Source organism: Nestor notabilis, unplaced genomic scaffold (genome assembly GCF_000696875.1).
Source record: "Nestor notabilis isolate BGI_N333 unplaced genomic scaffold, ASM69687v1 scaffold13672, whole genome shotgun sequence".
Classification (NCBI taxonomy): Eukaryota; Metazoa; Chordata; class Aves; order Psittaciformes; family Psittacidae; genus Nestor; species Nestor notabilis.
In genome coordinates this window covers 3,135-14,064 of record NW_009918795.1, presented here as the reverse complement: position 1 = coordinate 14,064, position 10,930 = coordinate 3,135, and the positions used below count along the sequence as shown (strand labels likewise).

General features: G+C 36.5%; 1 protein-coding gene across 1 annotated transcript in view; it reads left to right on the top strand.

The window, feature by feature from the left end:
• The window catches only part of LOC104402118 (gamma-aminobutyric acid receptor subunit gamma-1), a gene marked incomplete at both ends in the record, with an annotated part of 22,786 nt that extends 12,432 nt beyond the window's left edge, over positions 1-10,354 (top strand). Inside the window, 5 exons of the mRNA XM_010009906.1 lie at positions 2,563-2,783; positions 5,343-5,425; positions 6,690-6,827; positions 6,952-7,104; positions 10,143-10,354. Of these exons, the coding sequence (XP_010008208.1) occupies positions 2,563-2,783; positions 5,343-5,425; positions 6,690-6,827; positions 6,952-7,104; positions 10,143-10,354 (807 nt within the window). The remainder of the gene's footprint in view (positions 1-2,562; positions 2,784-5,342; positions 5,426-6,689; positions 6,828-6,951; positions 7,105-10,142) is intronic.
• Between the last annotated feature and the right edge of the window lie 576 nt (positions 10,355-10,930).

Here is a 10,930-nt window from a genome sequence, read left to right as displayed (position 1 = left end):
GAAGTTGGGGGTGAACTACTGCTACCACCCATCGCCAGGCTGCAAGTTCACATCTTTCAGGTGAGATGAGTAGTAGGATTATGCCTTTGGTTGGCTGACTCTCCTGAAGGAGAGAAAGATGGCTGGGTGCTGAAGTGTAAGCTTACAAATGGAGGACCACCCTCTGCAGGTATGTCACAAGCGGCTAGCAGTTGGATCTGTTGTTATACATGTAGCAAAATACTTGGAAACAGGTAGTTACTAATTTTATGATATTAAACTATTATGTATTAGATTATTTTTTAACAGTTATAAATGTATCTTCAGGGATTTTAACACAGTGGTTTTTGTTTTTTGGTTGTTTTTTTTTATCTTTTCCAAAAAGTTCTTTAAACAACTCCTGTAATACATGTTACAATAAAAACTTGCACATTTAATACTGAAAGGTAAGAGAATAGAAGCGTCTGGGTCTGCTGAGACTATTCCTTTGCTTTGTGTTCAAAATAATCTATGAGCTCCTCTTCCTTTTTTTTAATCTTAATTTGTTAGGGTGGTTGGTATTCTATGACAACCTGAGTTTTCTTGCTCTGGGTGGATTTGACTATAATGACACTTTGATAAATTTCTTCTCAGACAATGCAGTGCTACTGCAAAGTGGTTGCCTAGAGTAGCACCTTCAAACTCAGTCTGCGCTTTTCATGCATTTGGTCTTGTCTGCTGATTTCATTCACCGACTTCTTTTTTTCTTCTATTTGTACAGTAAAGGCAACACATAAATCTTTGTTCATTCTGTTCCATTTAAGCCCATTAAAACACTTGTCTGGTGCACTGCCTCGGGCTCTCCTTTGCACTACAGCAAGGCAAGTTTTGTTTCCAGTTATAACCACTACAAAAGAGCACAGAAAAATGAGTTTTAAAGTTAAATAGGCCCTGGGTTTTCAAAGTGTCCTGAATGTCATTTACAGAAGTAAAATAATGAAGGACTTGTTTTGACCTACAGAATCCTCCCCTAATAACAGTGCCTCTCAAGAAATAAGCAGAGTTTTAGAGTGAAGTCATCTCTAAAATGCATTTTTTATTAGTCCCTTTGTTCCTTCTGTCCCTTCACTGTTTGCCTCATACACTAGTTATTCATAACCTTTGCGAGTCACTGGGTTATCACAGTCCAGGTGGTAATTCAATTCCTGTACACTGCAGAGCCTCCCTCTTGCATATCTGTAACCTTCCTATTCTCCCACCTGGAGAGTGGGATAGTTGAGAGAGGTTCAGGTAGCTCTAGAATATCTGCCTTTGGCACTTCTCAAGGATGAAGTGCCAAATTTCACAAACTTTCCTGCAAGATGGGTGGTATCAGTTGCAGGAACAAGTGAGAAGCCTGTAACTCACACAGTTGGCTGCTGTGAAAGTAAAATGAACAAAACCCAACAATCCAACCAGCAAAGCCTTCCACTTTTGTTTTATTTGAAAACAGAATTGACTGTCTGCACTGCACATTTTTATTGACCAAGTAAACTAGTAGTGACTCCATTGACTCAAGCAGGAGTTTGAACTGCTGTGTCCTTCTCTGTTCCCTCTGTCCAGTCCTGTAACTGAGAGGAGAACAACCAACACCAAGTGTCTAAGTCTGGTCTCTAGCTTTTTTTCCCCTGCAGAAGAACTGCTCAGTTGCTCATTGGAGCCTTAATGGGGCAACCATGAAGGAAAGATCAGATCTGCCATCAACTAGAGAGACTTGCCCTTAAGATCAGAGTCCCGATCTGGAGCTGTGACAAATACAAGAGAAGAGGCTGCTACTTTGCTTATTTGTCTGGAGTGCAGGAACTGGATTATTTTAAAAACAGTATTTCATTGCATCTGTAATAGTTATCTCCCTCAAGTTTTACGGTGTCAAGTATTGTCTCAAAAGGCTATGGGCTTTCCATTTATTTATTTATTCATTTGCCTTTCTTTTCTGGCTATAAGTCTACTGAGGAAATGCAAAAAAAAAAAAAAAAAATTTCTTCAGGCTTTAGTAAGTGTAATTACTTTAGAAATTTCCTTCCTGATTATGATTATATGTACTTTTGTGTGTATGTAGGTAGATATATGAGGCAGATGGTAACAGATAGTTCTGCAAACTGTGATGTTCACTTCCTGCATATTCATGAATTTTTCAAAATCTGAAACTTCTTGAAGGATCTTAAATTCCATGTTGTACAGTTTGGGGGAAAAATATAGTTTATTTGGTTTGCTTCTTAGAGTTGTAGTATCACTGTCTTAACAAACGTAGCCTAGCTCTGAAGTATTAAGGGTGCCCTTCCATTTATGTCTAGGGCTCCAGAGGTGGTTTCACTGTGCAGGGACCAAGTTACAACAAGCTCCCATCATACCTCCTCTTCCTTAACTTATCAATGTGTGTCTGGGGACAGAAGGCTGTGTCTTTTGTCAGCCTTTAATTTCTCAGTTTGGGGTTACAGGCTGCTATGTGCTAAGCAAATGGTAATATGAAAAAGAGTGGCCTCAGATTTATATGTGAATTCAAAATTTTTGTCTTGAAGACTTTAGTAAATATATACATAGATATGGTTGTTTCTCTGTTTTTAGGAATACACTATAGATATAATTTTTGCCCAGACTTGGTATGACAGTCGTCTAAAATTTAACAGCTCAATGAAGGTGCTTATGCTTAATAGCAATATGGTTGGAAAAATTTGGATTCCAGACACTTTCTTCCGGAACTCAAGGAAATCTGATGCTCACTGGATTACGACTCCAAATCGTTTACTTCGAATCTGGAGTGATGGAAGAGTATTGTACACTCTAAGGTGGGTTTTTAAGAACTGGGTAGGAAAAAAATTAAACTGCTATGACCAAGAATATGAAAATAATGAATATTAATCAAATCCTTGGTATCTCTTTTGTTATGGACTGCAGGAATTTGCAAGGAGTTTAATAAAGGAGAAAAAAAAAGTTACTTGATTGTGAAAAACATGAAATTTATGGTATTGAAATATATTGCCTAGATAATCATGTAAAGAGAATTGAAGAGGTCAGCAAATTTTGATCTCATTTAGGCAAGACTAAAAAAAGATATTACATAGCATGTAGCACCGAGGTGGTCTGTCACTAACATGTTACAGATCTAGTAAAAAATTGTTTTGCAGACTTTCTATTCTAAATAGTTCAGTATCTCACTTTCACCAAATTATATTCTGTAAGCAAAATCTGGAATGCTTCAGATAATAAAACTGTCTTGCATATACTTTTAATATGTTTTCCCTTGCAAGCTATTGAAAACAACAGATCTGTTCATCTAAATTAGGCATAAGAAAAGATGTTGATGATAATTCTTGAGATAAGGTCTTGGGATGGCTTTAAGTTTTGTGTCACTTTTCAAACAGTTCTTGAAAGGCTGTAGTCTATAGAAAGCATTTTAAGGTCATCTCTCAATTTTGAGTAAGCCTAAAAAATCTTGAAATAGATTAGGAGCTGATCAAGAAGCAGTCCCTGCAGAGGATGCCCTAAATCTGATTCTGCCCTTGAGAGTTTGTTTATTTAAAACAAAAAGTAGCACATTTTAATTAATTACTTTTCAGTCATTTATGCTATTTTCATATGCAAGCTAGTTGTGTTGTATGAACAATTTATAAAAGTCTTCTGTATCAGAAGTAAGAAGAAAAAGAATGTTTTAAAAGGATTCTCCCCACTGAATTTTTTCTTAGCGTTCTTCGTTTCAGAGTATACAAATATGTCTGAAGAGCACTTTTTAAACAGTTTATTATACTGATGTTTATAAAAATCTCTAGAGAGCCTCTCTATTAACATGCTAATGTGTTTTTTTCCTTTTGTAGCTGACATACTTGGACTTTACTCTTCCATTGCCCATTCAGTTTCAATGTACAATTTATTTTAAACAGGGTCTAACACAAAGAAACAAACACAACCAAAACCCCCACCCTATAAGCTTTCCCAGAGCAATAGGTTAGAATTAATATGGTAGAGTGTGAGCTGTGAAGTGCAGTGAGCGAATAATAAGCCAGCAGAACAGGTATTCACCCAGTACTGCAGCATGGAAACATCTGTACAGTGAGGATATGGCCTGAATTTGGCCTAAAGTAGAATAACATTGAAAGGTTCATATGTTGGTTATTGAAGGAACAATAATTGGATCTGACAGTGCTCCAGGTTCACGGGCTTCCGTGTACCATGGTCTGTCCATTGCATCCATCAGTGATTCCAAATCTAGTTGTGTTGATTTTAATAAAAGTCTGGTTTTGTTTTCTTTAATCGTTTGACTATCCAAAGGTTAGAAATGGAAAGCAAAGGCAATAAATGAATATACTGTCATTTGAAAAGCATCTTCAGAGGGATGCAGTGCTTTACCTAGAAATGGGGGGATGTTCACACCACATCCTTCACCCCCCCTAAAACCCTCTTATAAACCTCTCTCTTGGTCAAGACTGATTTCTAGGATGGTCCATTGACATTTTGTGTAGAATAACTACTTTGTTCACAGCCTTCTAGAGCTTTCTGGCACCATGTGAATGAATCTTCCTCTCCCCATCCCTTTTTGTCTAGTATGTAAGTATTGCATATAGTCAAGTATGTAAGTATTACGTTAATTTTCAAAGTTGATTTTAGAAGTTTGGAGTCTAGCCCCTTACTCTAGTTTCCTAGTGAAAGTTAGTAGAACTGGGTTTTGCATTGGTTGCTTGGAAGGCTCTTTAGAAATCTGTGATAGTATTTTCAAAAGCAGCAAGTGATTCAGCTGATACCATTACAGTCCTAAATTACTTCTAAAATGTACATTACTTGCATGAATGCAACTAATTACTTGATGCCTTAGACATTAAATGTGTAGAAATACCAAGTCTGCTCTCTCGTATCCATGCTGCTGCCTTCCCAGAGCTGCTTCCATTAATACAGAGCAAGGCCAAGAGTGTCCTTACTCTCCTTTCATGTGTATGTATCTACCTGACACAATGAGGCCAAATGCAGTTTGACTCGACAAATGTGTTCTTCAGAAAATTCCTTTATTTGCTATCATAAACTTCCCTTCCTTGGCCTGTCTTCAGTCCCTCCCTGTTTTATCCTCTATTTTTGGCAGACAGCTGAAAGATTCCCCCTAAATCAGTTGGAATTTTTGAAATGGCTTGAAATGCCGGTTGAAACAACGCAGGTGCTCAGGTTGGATATGGTGATAGTTTTTGTTCTTTGGCAGTGATGCTGGATGCTTTTGCAAATACATAGTTGGCTATGCATAACATTCAATAATTGGCAAAATTGATTTCTGTGCATGTTCTTTACTATTTAGTCTGGAGTGTCTGGATGCTTGAATGTAATCTTTTTTCTTTTTTTTTTTCCCCCCTTCCTTTTCTAATTAGGCTGACAATTAATGCTGAATGTTATCTTCAGCTTCATAACTTTCCTATGGATGAACACTCCTGTCCACTGGAGTTTTCAAGCTGTAGGTGGTAAAATATGTTTTTGTTGGGTTTGTTTTTTTTTTTCCCCTTTACATTCATGCGTTACATTTCTTAAATCTCAGCAGCAAGAGAGCAAGGGTTAACTTTTTAAAGCCTTGTAGTGAAGAAAAGAACTGACCTATTTATTTTTTTATTAGATTTATTGCATTATTTAATGCATTATTAAATGCAGTAATGAATGAGTTGTATTTCATGCATTTCATTTAGGTGCAACTTTAAAAATAATCTTATTGCTTAAGAGCCTGATGCAATGCCCATTCCAGTTAATGGAAATCTATTGCCCTGGAAGAACTTTATTTTTTATGCCTGCCAGACTTGCCAGCTTTGAATTAGGTCCATGTTGTATACTTAAAAGGAAAATTAAGATCTGCCTTCTTCCACTGTTCCTGTAAATGCTTAGTCACTTTAAGAAGTCCTTCTCCTTTCAGTGGGACTGACTTATGTGACCAAGAAACACAACTTTCAGGCTTAATTTCTTTAATATAAACTATATTTAAAAAAAAAAAAAAGTTTCTAAAGGAATCATGCTATTACTGGCAAAAGAAACCCAAACCATCTGAACACAGCTAAATGACTTAAATATGAAACCTAATAGGCAATGAAATCAAACTTCAGTGATTCTTTTTAAATTAATGTTTTCATTTAATACTTCCTTCTTGAGTGCTTCTGGCTAAATGAGCTTTGATAGTTCCATTGATTAAGTAGATGTGCAACACAAACAAGTCTCCCTTAATTTCATTTCTGCCTTTCTTCAAGATAATGTGGGGCACATGAAAATCAAGAAAGTTGCACTTACTTAAAGTTGAAGTAATGGACAGTGAATCAGGCCACAAAAATCCATTCTGAGAGTAATACACAAATAATAAACATCAGTAGGAATCTTACAAATTTATGTAGTCAAGCTCTTTGTGGTCTTTTAATGATAATGTATATTACATTTGTGCATTAATTCATAGTGATGATTCTGAGCCAGTTTTTCTGAGTTCTAGAATATTGTGTAGATATTTACTAAATGTTTGTATTTACATAGTTTTTGATCGGTCATATATTCCTAGCTAGGCTTAGTACTGAGACTACATGTTTTGTGGTTAAATTTTACATGTATCAGGTGGACTGTATATTGGCTTTCTGTCTGATCCACTTTATGTATACCCTTGGTTTAGTTTATAAACAGCTTCAGAGATTACAAAATATGTTTTGGTATACGCTGTGGCTGAATGCTTGATTTGCTCTGTTTTATCCTAGATGGATATCCCAGAAATGAAATTGAATACAAATGGAAGAAAACGTCTGTTGAAGTGGCAGATCCAAAATACTGGAGATTGTATCAGTTTGCATTTGTAGGATTACGAAATACAACTGAAATTTCTCATACCTTGTCTGGTAAGGCAAAGTGTTAAATATTATTTCATGTAATATCTGTGTAAAACAAGACTAACAGATGAAGATAGAAGTGAAAACCATTCTCAATGTCGTGTTTTGTTTTTGTTTTCTTTTTAATTCATAGGTGATTATATTATTATGACAATCTTCTTTGATCTCAGCAGACGTATGGGGTATTTTACTATTCAGACATACATTCCTTGTATACTCACAGTTGTTCTTTCATGGGTGTCATTTTGGATCAATAAGGATGCAGTTCCTGCAAGGACTTCTCTTGGTAAGAATATCTTTTTTCAACCTTGAAGGGTCTGGCACTCCTCAGGAATACAAACCTGCAGCAGGGATAAATTGAACACAGTTTATTCCCCTTCACATTGTGACCATTGGTCACCCTTTCTCTTGAACTGCAGGATTAAGAGTGGAAGGATCCTGCTGTGGTTGCACCGTAGGGCTTAAGGAGGAAGTGTTGAGAATGAAAATCTGGAAATCCTGAACCAAGCCTTGTGGATGTGGTGGTGTTCACATAAATACATTTTCTTCTCCTTTGTGTTCTTTTTGCCATCTCTAGGAACTTGCGATATGGCAATCATAAGTCTGACAAGTATGATTAAACTTCACTTAGCATCATGGAATGAAGGATTTCATTGCTACACAGGCAAAAACCATGAAGGGTTTGTTTTTTGGGTTTTTTAGTGGTGGGTTTTTTTTGTTGTTGTTGCTGTTGGTTTCTAATAACAGACATGATTCAGTTCTTTTAAGCACAGGGTAGGACAGAAAATTTGCAACCAAAGTTGAGTTTAAAGCAGTTAAGCATATAACTCAAAAAAAGCCTGAATCACTGTCCTGCTTTTACTACTGATAGCAATGAAATGTGTTGCAAGTTCTGCTACAGAGATAAACCTGTGTTAGTGTCATCTGGCATGTTTAGGATGGTACCAGTCTCCTGTGTTTGACTGTTGAGGCTTCATGCACTGCAGTGCTTGGAGTGCAAGGACAGACAATAGCAACTTTGAGCTTAAAAGTGATTAGGTGCTTTTAGGAAAACTGGTGATAGCAGTATGACCTATTCCAGGGGAAAGATCAAGAGCTGAGAGTGTATCTTAGAAAGTGAGAGATGTGAGTTACTTTTTCTCATCAGCTTATAGGATTGTGAACACACCATTCCCAATTTAATAGGAGTGTTTCCTATCAGAAGGGTGAGTCGAGGCTTTAACTCCCTGACTTTCCCAGTGAAACTGGACCACTTGCAGTCAAGCCTGCAAGATGAATGAGCCAAGAAAGAAAGTAAAGAAAGTAACCAAAATAGCTCAGTAGCCTAATGAAAAGGTAAAGGAAGAAAATCCAAATCTTGGTTCTTAAATTTATGCTATTTAAATGTACTACAAAATTTAGTGAAGAGAGCCTAAAATCTCTCGTAAATTATCTTTTGATAGTTTCTCTATCTTTCTCTCTATCAAAAGATAGTTTCAAATCTTGATTTTTAAATTGATTTGACTAATCATTGCACATCACTGTCTGTACTGTCTGGAAAGTCACTAGTTATAAGAGGAAAAACTGTTGTATTGGTATGCTGTGAGTTGTGTATACAGACTGCTCTTTTTTCTTTTTTTTTTTTTTTTACTGCCACAAACCTTGCAAATTTACCTTTAATCTCTCAGTTAAGATAGAATTTTCATGCTCCCACTTCAGCAGTACTAACCTTCATCTATTTGAGATGTACTACAAATGTTTACAATATTATATTTACAGCTCCCTGCAGTTAACTCCAAGCTCCTTTTGTATGAACGTGCAGAAGCCAATTTGACAGATTGCAGGATGACTTTTCTTGCATGCATACGTTCTGGTGGAGAAGAAAGAGAATACCAGACAAAGCAATTTTATAGAAAATAATGATAAATTAAGACAAGAAAACCAAAACTGAGCAAGGTCCATTATGGCAAGCAGTTGTCATGCTGAGGGCTGTGTGTCAGCCCTCTGTATGCCTTTTGAATAGCAGAGAGGACTGGGAAAGCCCAGGTGTCCTTTTGTCCTCTCTGAACAGAGGTCAAGGGAATGCTGGGTGTGCTTGCCTAGAGGCTGTGCTGGGGTCTGGTATGCTGAAAAGGCTTGGGCCTTTTTCTTCCATATGTGTTGAAAGATCCTTGCAGATTGTGGTTTCCCAAAGCAAAAATTTGAGGCAGTTTAAGGTATTTAAATGTGTAACTACACAGAGAAATGCCTAATTGATTTTCAAAAGCATCTAGTGAGAGCGAAGCACTTTTATAAAACTCTCTGGCTATCTGTTTGCCTTTTAAGGCACATGATTTCATTGGGAAATCTGTTGTAAAATCACCACTGCTTTCCTTCTGTGGGATCAGTCCACAGCGACCCTGATTCCATGCTTTGATTTAAAAGCCATAGGCAGCCTTAGACTGGCGTAACACATTTTTTGCAGTAAGTCTGTGCATGTAAATAACAAATTATTTGTGTGTTCGAGTATTGCTCTCTGAAGGAAAGGTCACATCATATTTTTGGGACTACTATGAAAAAGGCTTTGCTTCTCCCTGAAGCATCAAGTGTAAGAAGAAAGTGTTAACACCTTCTAAATGTTAAACCGGTGAAAAGTGGTATAGTTGAGATTCTGAACATATCTCTATTAAGGCCAGCTTGTTCTTTTAATTAACTTGTATGTAAGTGAATCAAGGGAAACATTTTCTATTACTTAAGACACAGTATTGAAAACATACCTAGTAACTTAGAGAATGAGACCAGAAAGGCTGTGAAGGTCATCTAGTTTGCTCTGTGACATGTCAGAAGCAAACAATTGAAAGTGTTCCTTCTCCTTGTGTTTTCTGAACGTTTGAAATCATTGATAAATAATACACCTTTTTTTTTTCTGAATGTGTCCTTTTGTACATTTTAATCTTTCAAGAACTGAAGGACTTTTTTGTATTAATAAAATTTGTATGCTTATTTGTTCCTGTTTGTCTGTTGAATTTGTTTCATGTGCACATTCTTTAATAGATATATGAAATTACACAAACTTTCTCAGTGTTATTGTTTATTGAGTGTGTTTGGAAAATGGAAGGGATTTAACCTGAAGGTGAAAGGTGCTGCCTTTTATATGAGCCCACGGTGGCTGCTGGATCCAGAGGGATGATTTCTTCCAATAGCACTGATGTGTTTGGCTGTGATCAGCAGTGACCCCTGTTGTGGCTCATTTCTTGTATTAATGAATTAAGGGACAATTTCAGGATTTTTTTGTTGCAATATAATTGAATTGTTTATACACTTCCCTCTTCTGGTCTTTTTTTTCTTTCTTTCTTTCTCAAACAGGCATTACAACAGTGCTGACCATGACAACATTGAGTACAATTGCAAGGAAGTCACTCCCAAAGGTTTCCTATGTGACAGCAATGGACCTTTTTGTTTCAGTTTGCTTCATTTTTGTGTTTGCTGCCTTGATGGAATATGGCACGTTGCATTACTTTACCAGCAACAGAAAAGGAGACAAAGGAAAAGAAAAGAAGACAAAATCTAAGCCATCAGTAAGTTTAAACAAACAAGAAGAAAAAAAATATTACAGAATGCTCTTTATTGTAGCATTAATTTTGAGGGACTGTTCTTAAGTAAAAGAGTTAATGTTCAAACATAATTTACACTAATATTTATTTTGTCTTTTTTTTTTTTTTACAGTTGAGAGGTTGTACTAATTTTGTGTAAATACTACTAACGAACAAAGGTTTTGAATCATTCTGCTCATAAGCCTAAGCTAGAGAACGGTTTGCTATAATATTCCATGCTTCCATGCCCAAGTCCCTGTTAAGCTGCCCATGAGGTGTGTGCCTATGGAGACAGTTGTCAGGCACAGTGCTTCTGAAAACAGCACCTGAGAGAGAACCATAGATAAGACTGTAGCAGTAGAGATAATGTAAACAGACTGGAGGGGTGAGGATTTGTTTGGATCCACATTGTGTAACTTGGTTCTTACCTCTCTAGCTTTTTAACATAAAAAGTGCTTATTACTGGTCAGTATTCTAACACCCTTCCACTTCAGAAATCTACCTTAACTCTTTCTTTTTTTTTTTCTTTTTTTTTCTTTTATTTATTTCTTTCTTTTTCGC